This window comes from Citrus clementina, unplaced genomic scaffold (genome assembly GCF_000493195.1).
Source record: "Citrus clementina cultivar Clemenules unplaced genomic scaffold, Citrus_clementina_v1.0 scaffold_8, whole genome shotgun sequence".
Taxonomy (NCBI): Eukaryota; Viridiplantae; Streptophyta; class Magnoliopsida; order Sapindales; family Rutaceae; genus Citrus; species Citrus x clementina.
The window spans coordinates 7,709,965-7,729,210 of record NW_006262022.1 but is presented as its reverse complement, the minus strand read 5'-3'; the positions used below and the strand labels follow the sequence as shown (position 1 = coordinate 7,729,210).

At 30.4% G+C, this 19,246-nt stretch overlaps 1 protein-coding gene and 1 pseudogene across 1 annotated transcript in view; both read right to left on the bottom strand.

The window, feature by feature from the left end:
* The window catches only part of LOC112096100, a 61,471-nt pseudogene extending 52,532 nt beyond the window's left edge, over positions 1-8,939 (bottom strand).
* The window catches only part of LOC112096099 (disease resistance protein RPS5-like), a 23,344-nt gene continuing 4,710 nt past the window's right edge, over positions 613-19,246 (bottom strand). Inside the window, 5 exon segments of the mRNA XM_024178913.1 lie at positions 613-1,067; positions 1,069-1,184; positions 1,398-1,424; positions 1,426-2,178; positions 2,762-5,571. Coding sequence (XP_024034681.1) covers positions 986-1,067; positions 1,069-1,184; positions 1,398-1,424; positions 1,426-2,178; positions 2,762-5,571 — 3,788 coding nt within the window. The 3' untranslated portion in view covers positions 613-985.

Sequence of the window (19,246 nt, the reverse complement as noted above, 5' to 3'; positions counted from 1 at the left end):
GTAGTGGATAATAGATTGAAATGATTTTTATTTGTTATTTACTTAAATTTATAAAGTAGATTGAAATTGAAATAGTTAAGATGTTGTAATAATTTATTATAGAATTTTTTCCTTTTTTTAATTTTGATAATTCCATTAGATGTTTGCTTATAGTTAAGATGTTTTGATTTTGGACTGTTATGGTTTGTTAGAATTTAGAAGTAAACAATTGTTTTGACACCTTTTATTTATTCTTTTTTGGCGTGTGATTTGCCTTTTAATTTTTGTGTGTTGTGAGAAATGATGGTTTTTGCAAGTTGGGTTTGCAGTGAATTTCGAAGCTATATGTAATATGTGCGTGTTGTGAGAAATGATGGTTTTTGCAAGTTGGGTTTGCAGTGAATTTCGAAGCTATATGTAATATGTGCGTTTCTGATTTTGTCTCATATATTATGACCACTCAAATTCATCACCATTCACCACTCAAATTCGGGTAGAGAAAACCCGGAAAAAACCCGTGCCCGGCCCGCATAGAAAAATTCCAGGCACGGTGCGGGTCCGGGTAGCTACATTTGATATCCGGGTCGGTCCCGGGCAGCCCCAAACCCGGACCCGACCCGGACTTTTGCCATCTCTAGTCAAAAGGTACGGGGTACTAGAGAACGCGAAAGACACATTTGTAGCCACTCATTTATGAGTTGATGAAGTCTCACTTCCTAAAATCCCAAAATATCCAATACTCTCGCAAACTTAAAAAATAAAAATTATTGCTGTCACAACATTACACACTTTCTTCGCCGTCTAGAAAATGCGCGCTACTACTAAATTAGCCCAATTAATGCCCATCGAAAAGGCCATCAATTTAGCCAGCAATTTTGTCAAAATTTCAACAATTGAAGAAACAATGATCACAAACAGAAGAGGTGAATTTTGAAGTTGAGCAAATCTTGAGAGCAAGTATAGAACAAAGCTTGTTAATATTTAGTCTTCACAATTTGAGCACGGACTAAATATTAACCATCCATCTGCAGAGCAAGTATAGAACAAAGCTTGTTAGCTTCTTGGGTGAACTGAACACGCTGAACAAATCTTTTTTTTTTTTTGGATTTTTGGAATTTTTTAAAGTCATTTATGTTCGCTGCCATCTTTTTCTTCTTCTTCGCTGGCGTCTTCATTGGCGTCTCCTCGTCTGTGGTTTGCTGTGCCTATATATCCAACCAATAAATTGGGCATTAAATACGAATGAATGATGAATAAAATGATTTTAAAAAAAAACAAACAGAGAAAATTATAATATAACACATATATATATATTGAAAGAGAAATTTTGATTTTAGGATAGATCAATTAGCTATCACAAACGAAAACATGAACCAACTATGTATAGAATCAATTAACTAAAGTTCTCAAGAGTTGACCTGTGCTCCAGAATTCTTGGAATCATCTATCTCCTTCTGAATTTCCACGAAGCTTGGGACAATTACGAACAGCTTTATGGGATGCAGATGGAAATGGGATGTGATAACCCGCAGGCCAAAAGTTGGTGAGGTTTGGTAAGTCTACCAGTCTCATGTCTAGAAGTTCATTCATAACAATTTCATTGTAATCCGTGACGTCTGCTCCATCTTTATGCCAGAATACTTCTTCTAATTCATCATTAAATCCTATGTATAGGTTCTCCAGTTTTTGAAGACTTGGAGCTACACTGATATGAAATAGATGCTTTAGTTTGGGGTAACTACTGACATCGATCCTTGTGAGTTTTGGGAAACATACAGGTTGCAGATGATCCTGATCCTGATCCTCATCAATGATTTGCTCTAATTCCCAGCAATCGCGAACGTCTAACACCTCCAATTGCAACAGATTTCGAGCAAGTGTTGATGAGAGGAGACGTCTCAGCTTAGTGCACCCCATTACAGTTAATTCGGTAAGATTTTGCAAGCTAAAATTATGCGCGGGACCTTCATGATATAATAATACTTGCAGTTCTCGAAGGTTTTCCAACCACAACGTCTTCAAACATGGGAATAGTTTGTTTTCTTGTCCCTCAGCGATAATAGCTTCCACTTGAAATGCCACATGTACTCCAAGTTCTTCAATCCCCAATTCTTCCAAATTTTTAAAGCCATGCTTCAACAGAGCGTCAATTGTGTCTCGCAAATGGGTGCATTTGCCTACTTGTAGAATTCGTAATTTCTGAGACAAATAAATAAATAACTTGATGTAATTGAAATTTGTTAGCGGCTAGGATTGTCAAATTGACAATTAAGCGACAAATACTTAAAAAAATCCACACAAAAATATAATACTACACATGTAAACTTATAAAATAATTATACTCTGTGAAAGTAAGGAATTTATAAAAAAAAAAAGAAATTCGTTGAAAGAGATCATGTGAAGTGATATAGCAGTGACATCTGTTTGTTTGAGAAAAATTAGTATTCTATCTCTATGGTTAAATTAACTAATGAATTGAATTGGACTAATAATATATATACTTTACAAGTGCTTGCATCCAGTTTTTTTATAAAGTAAAACAAGATACGACTTTTATTTGAAGAATGAATTTTAGGTCGTAAAATAAAGAAATTTACTCAAGATTCTGGATCATTATTATTGTCATCATCACCATTACCACCACCATGATTCATATTCATCTCAACACGGCCAAATGCAAGGTGATATGAATGACTGATCACAAAAGTTTTTGATAAACTATCTTTTTGAGTAAAATTAAAGTAAAAGAAAGAAAAAAAAACGTAAACACAAGCGAACATACCTCTCCAAGATACTGCAAATTGGCTTCAAGTTCAGTACTGTTGACGGTCAATTTAGGACAGCTGCTTAGGTCTAACACCTCCAATGCCTGCCAAGTTGAATAATAATTTTCTGAACAGAAGCTGATGAGTTCGGGGAGATCTTTAAATCTTAATTTTATCAACGAAGGGAGCGCAAATATTGTATTTCCATCTCCTACACTTATTTCCCTTTCATTATGATCAAATTTTGCTTCGACGATACATTCCAGTCTCTTGCAGTAACTCACTTCCAGACTTTTAAGCTGCACCAAACTTCGAGCTTGTGACAACGTGAAGATATAAGTCAAGTTGTTGCACTCTGACACACTCAATTCTGTAAGAGATTGGAGGCTGATCACATGTTGGGCGGGCGCCTTCCATATCCACTTCAGTTCTGGTAATTCTGACATATACAACTTTGCTAATCTTGAGAGCATCACAGGATTCCCACTCTTTCCATGCGGCGACTTAGAGGCATCCATTATGCATTCTAAATCTTTACAATCGGTGACGTCAAGAACAGTCAACTCATTTAATCCCCTTTCATCTATGCTTGGCACAATATTATGACAACATCTTACCCTCTTTAGATAAAGATTTTCCAATTCTGGATACAATGCTGAAAAAATAACTAGCGTCGCTTTAGGATGGTTCTTCTCAATGGATAAGTACCTTGTCCCTCGATCAATTTCATAACCAAAGCTGTCAACTTCACTGATGCGATACCTTTGTAATTTCTGAAATGAAAAGTCTTTTGGAAGACATACAACGGATCCGTCGGGTTGGGACTTCAACTCAGCATGCCCAGCGTAACTTTCTTCTGAACTCATCCCTTCAACCTCCCAATTTTTTATCACACCATAAAATTCTTCTAATTGAGGAAATTTATTTATCGTAATGGGAGAAATAGAGGCAGTAGCAATATACAGAAGTTTCAATCTACTAAGCTCATCCCCAAATTCATCTGGAATTTCAATGGGAGACTTCTCGAGATAAAGTATTTGAAGTGTCCTTAACTTTCCAAGGAAAGACGCGTCAGTCACCTCACATCGAATCAACTGCAGAACTCGAAGTTTATTGGCGAGGAATTGAAGTGATTTAAGTGAAAGAACTCCACCTATTATAGTGACAACTTTCAATGCTGACATCTCTTTAAAAAAATGTTCTGGAACTTGCAATTTGTTGTCATATTCAGTATTCTCCAATCGCAAAATATGAAGGCTAGGGCATTCCAAACCACTAGGAAGCTCTTCTTTTCCATTTCCCACCAAAGAGATTCCTCCGTATTGTTCTAGGCCTTCTTCCCTTGCCCGTTCCGCCAATCCAATGCTACCTTTCCTAGTAAAAAATTTCTTCTCCTCTGAGCCTATCCATATGGCTACATCGCGAACTACGTCATGCATTTTCACAAATCTGTCATCATCAGTGTCTAACAGCAATGAAGAATCTTTGAGTCCTTTGATCGTTCCACGCAGTAGGCTTCTGGCTTTTTCGATTGATTCAGCTTGATACCAAACCAACCCCACTGCATATCCAAGCAAATCCTCCAAATCTATCTTATAATCTTCTGGAAACAGCGAACACAACAAGAAGCATGACCTGGAATCCTCACCATTCAAATAATCATAACTAAATTTGAGACAACCGTAAACGCCCTGGGAATCCTTATCAATACCTTCTATCTTATCGAGTTTTGCATTTTGTAGTTTATCCAGTGCTACATTCCATTCATCAGCGGTTCTTCCTCTTAGTGCACTTCCAACAGCTTTAATAGCTAAAGGCAGCCCCTTACATTCATCAGCAACTCGTTTTGAAACATCAGTCAAGGTTTTATGAGCAACGTCAATGCCGGCATGCTTTCTTAGTAAATCCAATCCTTCTGCTTGGTCTAGAGCATCTAGTTTAATCCGCGTGTCACAACCCATGCGATCACAAACTTGCTGCAAGCGAGTAGTTAGAAGGATTTTGCAGCAATTGGCGGGAATACCTACTATCGCCAAGTCGAGCTCTTTCCAGACATCATCAAGGATTATGAGTATCTTGCGGCCTTTACTCTCAGAGAACATCATGCGCAATCGGTCTGCTCTCTTTTTTTCACCATCCTCATCTAACGCCCAACCTAACGACTTTACCAGCTCACTTTGAACATTTATTATGTTTGGATCCTGAGATACAGTGGCAATCCCCACCTCATCGAAAATCTTTTCTTGCCGAAGTTGATTGCCAACAAATTTTGCCAGGGTTGTCTTTCCTACTCCACCGAGACCATGCAATCCCACCATTTTTGTGCTGTCTTTTTTCAGTGCTTCAATAATCAGATTGCAAGTCAATTGTGTAGTCTCAAAAGAAGAAACAAATCTTGGAATAGGAATTTCTTTGTCTGATGGAAGAGGTTTAGGACGGGCAACCGTGTTGAATTTGCCGCGGTCATGTAGATTAGACAACTTGCTAGTCTCCTTTGATGCTTTTCTACCCATCCAATATTGGCAACCCCAATTAGGACACCATCCATTAAGACAACTCTTCTTTTCAGCTATCTTTGCTTTCAACGTTTGGACATCGGCCATTTCTTTGACTACATCCGCCAGCCACTTCTCTACATCTTTCTCAATGTCAATGGCGCGGTGTATTTGTCGTTCTTGTTCTACTCTTTCATTGATGCCATCTTGTGCCTCCTTCAAATTAGTTTCTTTATCCTCAAGTTCTTTAACAATGCTGTTGAAACAGAACAGATAGCGAGCTTGTTTTACGGTAGCATCCACCAATAATTCTCCAAGCTTTGATGCAATACCTGCTATTTATCTGCAATTAACAAAGTTGATCTCAGTACGCTATAAGCAAAACAACGAGGCTTGATCACAAGATCGAAGGAGAACGTTTAATTACTTTTTTCTGTTTATTAGCGCCAACTTTGATCAATAAGAACAAAATAATGCAAGCACCGAGCTTTAAGTAGACTTTAGCTGCAAAACAGAAGAGAAGAAGCAAGGTAAACGTGCTATATGGTGGATTATATTGAAATTAGATTACTTTAGAAATTTTTAAACAAAAATATCAAGCATCAAATTGAATAGAATTTATATAAGCCTCAGCGTTCGTTGCGAGGGGGTGGTTTTCGCGTAGTGGGTTCAAGACTGGGAGGAGGTAAGGGTCAAAAAAATAAATTTGAACTTTGTCCGCCCCATATTTATTTATTTTTTCGATGAGCTCGTTGTGAATTGTGAGTGAAGACAGGTAGTTTCATGAGGGAATATGGAAAGAGTGATGAAAACTGAAAAGCCACCCATAATAACAGTTGAAAAGAGTATTAGGGCTAGTTTGGTAATGCTGCAGCTTTTAAAATAATTACTGTTAGCCGTGTTGTTGAAATAATCAGCTGTGAAGAGAATAAGTTAAGTGTTTGGTAAATTTTATTTTTAAAAGTACTGTAAATTTTGAAAGCAGTTATGGATGTTTGGTAAATTTTATTGTTAAACTGCTGTAAAAAAATAAATGACTAAAATGTACATAATGTAAGATGAAATTTACTTATACATATAAAAATGTACACGTACAATATCTCGTTGAATCAAATAAATTTTTTTTTTTATAAAAATGTGGAATTGGCATATTAACTTCTTGCCAAGCAGCATAAACATAGCATTTTTTATAACTTTGTGCCTTGTATATTTAGTTATACAAACTATGAAGAAATATGGTAAACGAAAGGTGTGCGTTAATTATAATAAAAAATTATTAAAATATTGATTTTGTTTCCAATTTAAATAAGGATAATTTCGGGTTTAAGTAATAATTATAAGGATATTTATGGAATTATATTAAATGATAAAATTGATTCTCAAAATCAGAATCTAAAAGTTACTCCTTCCCTGTTTTTCAAAATTAGCTATAGGAGGAGCTGATTATGGCAAAAGTGGTTTTGATTTTTTTTTACCAAACACCAAAATTAACTTTAAATTTTTAAAATCATTTTTAACCCTCCCAAAAGTAATCCCAAACGGGACCTTAGAGATTAGACGGCTTCAACATCCTATGCACGTGCACTCATGAAAAAATTTCAAGGAAAAATTAATTTTATTTTTAAAGTATGGTCAACAATACTGACTTGGAGGTGATTGACTCTAACCAACCATCTTTGACTTAAGAATTAATAAAAATACTATTAACAATAATTAATAATAAAATAAATAAAATTTAATAATAATAAATGTTAATAATAATAATAATAACAATAATTAAAATAATAATATTAATAAAATTTAATAATAATAATATTGATAATAATAAATAATATTATTATTATTAAATTTTATTTATTTTATTATTTTAGTTATTATTAATATTATTTTTATTAATAATAAAAATAATAATAATATTGTTAATAATGATAAATTAATTATTTTTATTAATTATTAATACTATAAATATTTTAATAAATTAATTCTTATTTTCATTCCTTATTTTCATTTATTTTGCCAAGTAAACACATTAATGGCATTCCAGCACATTCCCATTCTAATTTATTTTTGCTAAATAAATATTAAAATATTATTCTCATTATCTCATTCTCATTTCAGCCTATTTCCATTAGCCTATTTTCATTTCCGTGAGCCTATTTCTATTCCCATAAAATAAACGCACCATAAAATATTTAGAACTTAAAAATTATCGACCATTTTATCTGTATATTTTTAATCCAACGTGCAAAATTGGCATAAAACAAACATCAAGTTAAGAGCCTGTGAAACAATAATATAGCATACCTTCTTCCTTATATATCCTCAATTACTCCTGGAAGCTCCGGTTAGAGAGTCATACAAGTTCGGAGAAAATTAAAAGCTGCATCCAGCAATATAAATAAACATCAGATCAAAACAACATCGCATATATCTAGCTAATTAACATCATATATAACTCCTTGTTCTCAGAAGTAACGTACCGAAATGAGAGTCGCTAGTTCACGGATGACAGATCTGGTGACTTCAAGAGCATGAAAAATGATTGAACTTTGGTATAAAGGTCTGAAATGATATATCAGTGAGAATTGAAAGGTGGAAAGTGAAAATGATACACATGCCTTATCATCTATCATGAGGGGTAATTTGGTAAAACTGATTTAAAATTTAAAAAAAATTAATAAGCCTTATCATCTATCATGTCATAAGGGGTAATTTGGTAAAACTGATTTAAAATTTAAAAAAAAAATAACAAGTTTTGTGTCCAAACTGCTTGCATTTGGGTATCTTTCGGGTTGTTGAGAGGATGAGTTTAATTAAATATAAGATTTTCACTTTTCTTTTATATAATTTTCTTTAGAATGAATTTAAATCTCATTCTTATTAAACTCATTCTTTTTAAATGAAAGTAGATTTCTCTACACAAATTTTAGGTATATTTTATAATTAATGTTCAACAAATCTCTTAATTATATTATAAACATTTTTATTAAAATCTCAACAGATTTCATAACACACAAAAAGAAATACATATATATATATTGTAATGTTCTAACAAGAGATCTTTAAAGTTATTAAGTTAAAAATAAATTAAAATTAAGAAAAATATGTGTTTTAACATATTACATAGTAAAATATAATATATTGAAGTGAATAATTTATTTATTTTTTATTTTACCTCTTAATTTAATAATTTAAGATATCTTTTATTTAATACTGATTATATATATATATATATATATATATATATATATATATATATATATATATATCGGATCTAGCCAATTAACATAATATATTGGAATTGAAACAAACATCAAATTAAGAGCCTATGAAACGATGTCTCATACCTTCTTCGTTTACCTCAATTACTGCAGAAAGCTCCAGTTAGGGAGTCACACAAGTTTGGAGAAAATTAAAAGCTGCATCTAGCAATATAAATAAACATCAGATGAAAACAACATCGGATTTAGCTAATTAACATCTCATATAAATTCTTGCTCTCTATCAAATCTTTAGTTCTCAGAAAGGAAAAAAGAAAAAAAAAAGTTGAACTGCAAGTGATATAGGAAGCAAAAGTCACATACCGAAAGGAGAGCAACTCACAGATCTGGTAACTTCCGAGAGCATGAAAAATGAATGAGCTTTGGTAGCAAGGTCCGAGTCATGCTTCACAAATTGATATCGACTTCGTCGCTTAACTTTTCTTTTCTTTGCTTTTCCTTTTTTTTTTAATTCTATATAAGTGTGAATTGAAAAGTGGAAAGTGAAATGAGGTAATTTTTAGATACTTTCCCTGAGGTTTAATGTCTTCTCACTTACATTGTATTTCCATATTATCAAATACCTTCCCTACCCGTTTGTGTTCTCATTTGGTATTTTCTGACTGGTTGAGTGTAATTTGGTAAAACTCATTTAAAATAAAAAAAATTCAAAGAAATTCAAAAGATTTCAAAGAAGCTTGTACTTGCTGTTTGTATTTGGGGTATCTTTTGGGTTGTTAAGTGTTAACAGAATGAGCTTATATCTACAATATTCTTCCTCTTATTATAAATTTCTCTTTGGAATGAATTTGAATCTTACTCTTAGGCTCTGGTGGTGTTTATTTTTTTAATCTAAAATTTGAATAACTTGATTTAATTTAAATTCTAAATAGAGTTGAATATCCAAATCTAAATGATATACTTTTTTTTTTGTCTAAACTGCTAAAAATAAATATTAAGTTTTTTTTTAACTTCAAAAGATTTGAAAACTAAGATTTTTACATTTATACCCTTACAAATTATAAATGTTAAATAAATAATAAACATCTCAAAAAATATAAATAAGATAATATATTACCAAAACGTAAATCATATTCAATTCAATACAACTCTTTAATATTCTATATTATATATGTTAATCAATTTTATTATAGTTTATGATGTTTTTACATGAAAAATATTTATAAAAATTTATAAAAATAAATAATGCTAATTTGAAGAAAATAAAAAAGATAAAAATAATAATAGTTTACCACTATATATTATCACAAGTTATATAAAGATGGGTAATAATGCTAATTATAAAATTTTATTTAGGTAAGAATGAAAATTAATTAATTAGATATGACACTTTGGAAAATATCGTTAGTAATATTATTCAGACCTCTTAGAATAAGTAAAAAGCTAAAAAAATAACTTAATGACTTAATGGCTAAAATTTTTTATTAAGTTAAAAAGTAAATAAACTTAATAACTTAACTAATTAAAATTGAGTCAATTGAGTTATTAAGTCAAAAAAAGGCCCTTTATTCTCTTTAAATAAAGGTAGATTTCTCTCAATGTATTTGAAGTATATTTTAAAATTAATGTTTAATATATCTCTGGATTGTATTATAAATATTTATATATGAAATCTCAATATATTCCATATATGTGTGTGTATTAAGTTAGTAACCTAAAGATTAAGTCAAAAGATAAGAAAATACGTGCTTTAATATACTACGTGATAAAATGTGCATTAGAGTTTGTGTTTTACTTATCTTTTAATTTATCTCTTAACTTAATAACTTAAAAAGTCTTTTATTTAATAATGATTAAATATATAATTTAAAAAAATAATAATTTTGAGTAAAGCAAAGGACATTTTAAGGCTTTTGCTGGACTACTTGTCTACCATTTTTTTTTTAATAAAAGTGAGTATTTTATTTCAGAAATCAACTTAAAGATAACATTCTAAAAAATTGGGATAATCCTCCAAATATACTAAGAATTTAGAATCTTGAAGAGTAAATTTCGCCAATACATCAACCACATGGTTACAACATCTAGAAATATGCCGGAGGTGGAAGTGAAAATAATAGACTACCAATCTATTATTCAAAAGATTATCCGTCTACCATTTTGGATTGCAATAAAGTGAAAATAATAGATTTCCAATCTACTATTTTGGATTGCGGGAAAAAAAAAAGTGAAAATGGGTTACTTTCAAAGAGAAAAAGTGTCTACTTCATCTTGTCTGCGACTACATCGACTTTTTGCTGGATTATTATCACCGTCAAAAATAAATTATTGCCACCACAAGCAAAAAAGCAATCTACCTTCTTCTTCATTTCATAATTCGGCTGTCAAAAAGCAAACTAGATCATGATTTCTCAATTCAAAATGATGCTCTTTTTGATGAAATAAACGAAAATTAAACCTGCAATCTGTCACAAACACGCCATCTAATTAATAATTTATTTCCCCTTATTTTTAATCTCTATAAAGTATAGATCTAATAAAAACTACACGTATGTAAAAGGACTATAGATTGAAGAAGTGAATTTTTCTTGTGCGTAAATAACGAAAGAATTGTAACAAGTTAATATAAGAGTATAATAATAGTACAAGAGATTTTTTTTTTCTTTTGATGTTAAGAGTTTTCTATGTATTAAAAAAGAGAGAGAGAGAGAGAGAGTGAAGGAAAAAGATGAGAGAAGAAAAAACATTAAGAATAGTTTTGGCATTTTGATGGGTTTTATAAAGTAAAATTATATTTTCAAATATGATAATTCTCTAATTGGTTGTTATGAAAAAAAATGGGTATTTAATTAATATATTACTTTTGACTTTTTTTTTTTTGGTTTTGACCACGAGGTATTCTGGGGAGGGTCCCAACTGTGGGAGGCACTTTTAAGCCCGTACCACAATTCAGATTAGAAGTCCCCCTCGAACCGAGAGGCACAGGTTCTCCCAACAAAGGCGATTTTCCTGCGACTCGAACTGTGGAGCAAACTCAATCAAGTCACTTAAAGGGACTACATTGCCAGTAGAGCCAACACTTTATTAATAATATATTACTTTTGACTTTAGCACCAAAGTTGGCACCAAAACCATTAAATTTGAAAGAGCTGTTGCAAGGTGGCTATGACTTTTCCTATGAAAATAAAGGCATGCATGTAGGGTTGGGCATCAAAAATCGGATTCGGATAGATTTGATTCGAACCAAAATGCTACCAAGAAAATGTAAGGAAATTTTACTTAGTCATAGAATTGTTATGTTATTAAATAAACATAACATCACTATTTCTTTTAATTTATGATATGCACATTATAATATGTATTATATTCACACGTAATATCTTTATACGTGTTATACAATATAAAAAAATATAAGATCTTTACCCCAAATTCTAAATATATTTACTTATACACGTTTGTGAAAAGATACATCACCCATATAAAAATAAATTTAAAATGAACCCCAAATATTGATTTTACTTTTATATTTATTGAACATGTCTTAAGCACGAGAAACTAGTGCATTGAACCTGTCCTAATCGTTTAATTGAGTTTATATTCAAACAAAATCAATGTATAAACGGATAAATGTTGACTTGCATAAGTCATAAAGAACAATTCTCACTTGCCTAAAACTTTTATCCTTCTCAATATAATGTAATTTAGCTTGACATTGGCAAAATATAATTTCCAAAAGTTTTGACAAATTTTTTTAATTTTAACAGCAGCTGAAATGATTTGTATGAGAATATTTTTATTAAATCGTAGAATAGAATTATGATAGATTAATTACTATATTTATTCACTTTATATATTTAATTAAGATATTAACTGATGTAAGATTTTATGTGTGATCTATAAGGTGGTGATAGACTAATAATTAATAATAAAATCAATTAATATCCTTAAATAATATGTGATCCACCAGTAAATATCTCAATTAAATATTTAAATTAAATAAGCATAATATGTTATTGATCCATTAACATATTTTATTTTCATCGTTTCATTGTGAAATGCACCTTGAAGATGAGACCAAACACGTCCTTAGAAATAGAGAGAGATAAAGGCAGAGGTTGGTGACCACACAAATCTATGTGTGGTCAGGACACGTGGGACGGTTTGAGAGCCTCCTAGAAAAGAGGTTGGTTCGACGAGAAGAGATGAGACCAGCAGAGGCCGGGGTGATTGAGTCTGCTGTCCATTTTGGTCGGCCCGTATCTGCATGCCGCGTGGACTTTATAGCGCAGGCTTAGTCAGTTCCCAGCTGGTATTGACCGTTGATTCTTCGCTACGTGGCAATCATCTAATAAAAGTTTGTGGCTGGTCTGTATTGCCTGGTAAGCACCCGATTTTTGATTTTGTCGAATTCAGTAAAATGTATATGCTCAATTCGAGGCTGCAAATCAGGCCACTACTTAGATTAGATCCACCAATGTGAAAATAACACGTTGGCAAAGTGATAGGGAAAGCGGGAAAAATAGAATTTATTTTTAATAATTTCAAATAGCCACATGTAATCGAATTAATTTAAGACAACTTGTGTTTTAAATCTTAAATGTGGTTTTTTTTTTTTTAATTTTTATTCCAGAGCTTATGTTAAAAAATAACATCTTTAATTGTTCCTGAGCTTATGTTAATGAATCGACACTATAACATCACCGTCAATCATGTGTATACCACAGATTTCTTAGCTAATTATGCTCTGTCTCTACTTTCTACCATTGGGATGTCACCATTTCAATGATCCCCTACTAATTTGCTCCCTTTTTTCACGCATGAAATGTATGGGGTTGTCTATCCCCACTTTGTCCATCCTTATCTCTTGTTACGAACCCCATTATACCCAAAAAATAAAAAAAATAAAAAATAGCATCTTTTTAACATGTGCTCTATTGAATTTTTTTTATACCTGCATTTTTTGTGGTTAGGAGGGTTGAGCGTCAAGCCGATTGGATACGCCTTCGCACGCCTTAATATAGTTTTTTTTTATTAAATAAATTGGGTATTTATATTTTAAAAACTACTTCGAATACTTTTATTTAAATAAAATAATTTATTTCAAAAAGTCTCTTGATTCAAGGGAAAAAAAGCAAGACAAATAAACTCTCCTGCTGAAGAGTTGCAGGATGCAACAGTTGAAAGGGAAATAAACAAAATGCACTGGAAAAAATCCGCAGCAGGAGCCATTTGATTTGTTTAACACAATAAAATCATATGGTAGAAAAGACACAATTTCAACAAATTCGCATAGTGTCAAAAAATTATTTACAAATTAGCTAAAATGATTTAATTAGTAAGGATTTCTTTTTTGTCTTTTAAAAAGTCTACAAAGTAAAACTTAAAGCTTGTCTGTTAAATGTGTGAAGTCAAACATTTTTTAAGTTTACTAGTTTGTTTTTCATATTTTATCTAAATTTCAGAATATAGCACTTAATATAAAAAGTTAAATAACTTAATTTTTATCTGAATTGAAAAAAGTTTGAACGAAAATCACTACAATCTCTCAAAAATACCCCTATTTAATAGGCTTATTTCCAATCAAACATAACTAATTTTTATTTTACTCTTTCCAATTGTCGTTATTTCGTGGAGATTTTACAGGATTGAATCAACTTATTTTGTAAAATCTATATTTTTGGACTTTGTACTCATCTCGGGCTCTTTTTTTTTTTTTATAACAACTATTTTGAACAAAACTTTTAACAAAAATTAATATGTTGGGATGTAGCTGTTGTTTTTATTCCTTAATTATTTTAACTTTTACAATTAATAATATATGTAAAATTCTATTTTACTTGAAATTGTTAATTGATTCTATGTTAAATTGTGTGATTGAACGAAAAAAAATCATATAATACACACAAATAATGTAATTAACATTGTACCTTTTTTAGCTGTAACATTGTATATATTGAAAAAAATAGATATGTTATAATTAATAATAAAATGATTTTAATTTACTTACCATCTCTAACTTATCAAATATATATTAATACTTATAGGGACATAAATGCCAAAATATCATAATTCAGTTTTTTTTTGGCTTATAAGACAAATAATTTAACACTTATATTTAGTCATAAAAAAACAAACATGTCCTCAATGATATACATTTAGAGCTATTCAGACTTTCATTTAATTTAGATCTATTCAAATTATTCAAATTATAAAAAAAAATATAACCTTAATTTTTAAAATTAAGTGAATGGTTCTATCTTGTATGAAATAATAAATGTTTAGAATAATTTTTACAATGTAAATAATTTAATCCTTTAAAAATTGAGCACTTGACTTGTTGCTTCCACTATAGATGGCAAAATCAATTAGATTGTACTTTAAAATAACTCATGATTTATTTAATAGATTATGATTTTCTTTAGATTTGAGCTGCTACATATTGATTAATAGTTTAGTAGATAACAATATAAAGTGAGATCCTAATTCATATTTAATAACAAGGAGAAGTACATCCAAACCTCGTGCCTAAAATGGTTGCATCGTGCATTAAATTACTTTATAAAAAATGATCGGCATACAATTACAAAACGTGTCGCAGATTAATTTGTTGATCAGTTAATTCTCTACCCGTGGATAAAAATGAGTAGACAACTTAAGTAAGCTAGTACATGCTCCAATTTAAACGTGTTATTGACTATTGCATGTGACAATTTTCCAAGCCGATTAGATACGGCCTTCCCATGCCTTAATATAGTTTTTTTTATAAATAAAATGGGTATTTATATTTTAAAAATTACTTCGAATACTTTTATTTAAATAAAATAATTTATTTCAAAAAGTCTCTTGATTCAAGGGAAAGAAAGCAAGACGAGTAAACTCTCTTGCTGAAGAGTTGCAGGATGCATCACTCGAAAGGGAAATAAACCAAATGCACGGGAGAAACATACGTGGCAAAAGCCATTCGATTTGTTTAACACAATAAAATCAGAAGGCAGAAAAGACACGATTTCAAGAAATTCAAATTGTGTTAAAAAGAATTTATTTACAAATTAGCTAAAATGATTTAATTAGTAAGGATTTTTTTAAAGTCTTTTAAAAAATGTACAAAGTAAAACTTAGAGCTATTCAGACTTTCATTTAATTCAGACCTATTCAAATTTTTAAAAAAAATCTTAATTTTTAAATTAAGTAAATAATTGCATGAAATAATAAATGTTCAGAATAATTTTATAGTGTAAATAATTTAATCCTTTAAAAATTGAGCACTTGACTTGTTGCTTCCACTATAAATGGTAAAATCAATTAGATTGTACTTTAAGATAACTCGTCATTTATTTAACAGATTATGATGTTCTTTTGATTTGAGCTACTTCTTAACATGAGTGATTAGTAGTTTAGTAGATAACAATATAAAGTGAGATCCTAACTCATATTTAATAACAATGAGAAATACATCCAAACCTCGTGTCTAAAATGGCTGCATTGCGCATTAAATTACCTTATAAAAAATTATCGGCATGTAATTACAAAACGTGTCACATATTAATTTGTTGATTAGTTAATTCTCCGAACGTGAACAAAAATGAATAGACAATTTAAGTAGGCTAGTACATGCTGCAATTTAATGATGCGTTTACTTCATGAGAATGAGAATGAGGTGGAATGTGAATGAGTTAGGAATGGGAATGGTGTGAAATGAGAATGTGATTTCAATGTGGCAAAAATAAATGGGAATGGGAATGTGCTGGAATGCCATTGATATGTTTACCTGGCAAAATAAATGGGAATGAGAATTGGGAATGAGAATCAATTTACCAAAATACCCATAGTATTAATAATTAATAAAAATAATTAACTTATCATTATTAACAATAGAGTAATAATATAGCCACAAACTCTTGTACAAACTTATTTTGTACAAACTGATGTGGCGTTAATTTATTGGTTGAATTAAATATCTCTTGGCCCACATGATTTGTTTATATTGTTTTATATTTTCATTCAACTAATGAATTAATGCCACATCAGTTTGTATAAGATAAGTTTGTACAAGAGTTTGTGGCTGTATCATTACTCTTAACAATATTATCATTATTATTGTTGTTGTTGTTGTTATTATTATTATTAGTATTATTATTAACATTTATTATTATTGTTATTAAATTTTATTAACTTTATTATTTTAGTTATTATTAATTATTGTTATTATTTTTATTAATATTATCATTATTAACATTTATTATTATTCTTATTTTTTAATTAATATAATTTTTATAATAATATTTATACATGTATGTAGATAATGAAAATTACATTATTATTATTAAATTTTATTAACTTTATTATTGTAGTTATTATTAATTTTATTAATAATATAATAATAATAACAACAACAATAATGATAAATTAATTATTTTATTAATTATTATTTTTATCATTATTTTATTGTTAATAATGATAATATTAATAAAAATAAAAATAATTAATAATAACTAAAATAATAAAGTTAATAAAATTTAATAATAATAATTATTATTATTAATTACATTTAAAATAATAAAATTATTTGTGATTTGAATAAGGGTAATTTAGGAAATATGAAAAAATTAGAAGGATAGAAAGGTAAATTTATGTTTAATTCTCATTCCCAACCCCCCATAGGAATAAGATTCTCATTCCTTATTTCCAAATTGTGTGTGACTTACACATTTTATTCCCATTCCCAAATTACATTTTGACAAGTAAACATAGGTTTGATTCTCATTTCTTCATTCTTATTCCCCAAACCCACAAGTAAACACACCATAAATGTGTTATTAAGTATTGACTATTGCATGTTACAATTTTCTTCTAACTGAAAGTACCCAACCACTACTACTCACTATATATATTGTTAATCAATAGTCCCATGAGATTTATATGATACAAAATTGGTAGCAAGAAAACAATGGAGACTAATTAACTATTAATTGGTGTTCAATTTGCATCATCTACGTATATAAATCATCTTCATAATGGCAGAAGACAAATACAAGGGCTTTATTATTGGCTTGCTGCTGCAGTCCTGAACAACGGCCATTTGCTTCTTGATTGCGGGATAGCTTGATCCGTGGAAACCCCTTTTTGATTGAAGGAATTAATTAAATTGCCATCTTGGAAAGATGATGATACTGGCACTGTTTCCATTTTAGCAGCAGCCTCATATTTTGTTGGCAAATGCCCTGCTTCTTCCGTAGCTTCTTACCGCTGCTGTAGTTTAACTTGCTTCCTATTGTAATATAAAAAGAAAATTCACTATAATTTCTTTTATTTTTTTTCCACTTACTTCTCTGTCGTTTTTCATAAATCCTAAAACAAAACATTTTTTGTCTCTTAATGAGGAAATTGGCAGCAAAATATCTTACAAAATGTTGTTAAATTACCTGATCAGATTTAGGCAGTGAAGTTGAGTGAGAAGAGGCGTACTGCAAAATCTCAAAAAACCTTGTTTGCCCATAAATGGCAGCCTTCTTCCAAAACAGAAGACCTATTTCCCTGGCCTTAATTCTCAGCTTCAACAAATTAAGATCAATTTCTTTCTCATGTTTTGCAGCATAAGGCCGAAATAAAACATTATATAACATAAGCCGTCCCCTGAAAATATTAAAAGTTGAAACTTTTAAAATAATTTGAATCAGAAATTTTACAGAGTACTGAAAAAGATGATGAATTAATGCCGATTTATGCACTTTTGTTTGGGGATACCAAAGATATATGAAGAATGCCAACTTAGCTTCACTGTACATCGGCAACCTTCATGATACAAGTAGACGAAAGCTAATACGCAATACTGTCACGTGACGTTGTACAATAGTATTGTTATTCATAAAATACAATATTTTTTTATTACAAGCAAAAGGGTGCGTAGGTTCGGACGTCATGATTTTACAAAATCAAGAATTAGAATCAGGTGCTGTATAACTTTGATTCTAATAATTTGAATTTATTAAATCCAAGCATCCAGACATGAATATGACTCGTTATATATAGGGAATTAATTAGTATTGTTGCAAAATAATCCTTAGTTAATAGTGTAAGCATTGATCCATACCAATATAATTATAACATGATATTAAATTACGCTATCAAACATAAAATGCTTCATAGAATGCACAATAGTAATAATACTATGTATAGAATCAATTAACTAAAGTTCTCCAGAATTCTTGGAATAATATATCTCCTGAATTTTCAGGAAGCATGGGACAATTATGAACAAAAACCTTATAAGATGGAATTGAGATCTGATAACCCGCAGGCCAAAAGTTGGTGAGGTTTGGTAAATCTGTCACTTCCAACACCTGAAGTTTATTCATAACAATTTCATTGTAATCCGTGACGTTTGCTCCATCTTTATGCCAGAATACTTCTTCTAATTCATCATTAGCTGTTATGAATAGGGACTCCAGTTTTTGAAGACTTGGAGCTACGCTGATATGAAATAGACGCTTTAGTTTGGGGCAATAACTGACAGTGATCATTGTGAGTTTTGGGAAACATACAGGTTGGAGATGATCCTCATCCTCATCCTCATCAATGATTTGCTCTAATTCCAAGCAGTTAACAATACCTAACAACTTCAATTGCGACAGATTTCGAGCAAGTGTTGATGAGAAGAGACGCCTCAGCATAGTGCACCCGTCCACTCTTAAATGGGTAAGATTTTGGAGGCTAAAATTATGCGTGGGACCTTCATGATATAATAATACTCGCAGTTCTGGAAGATGTTTCAATTGCCACGACTTCA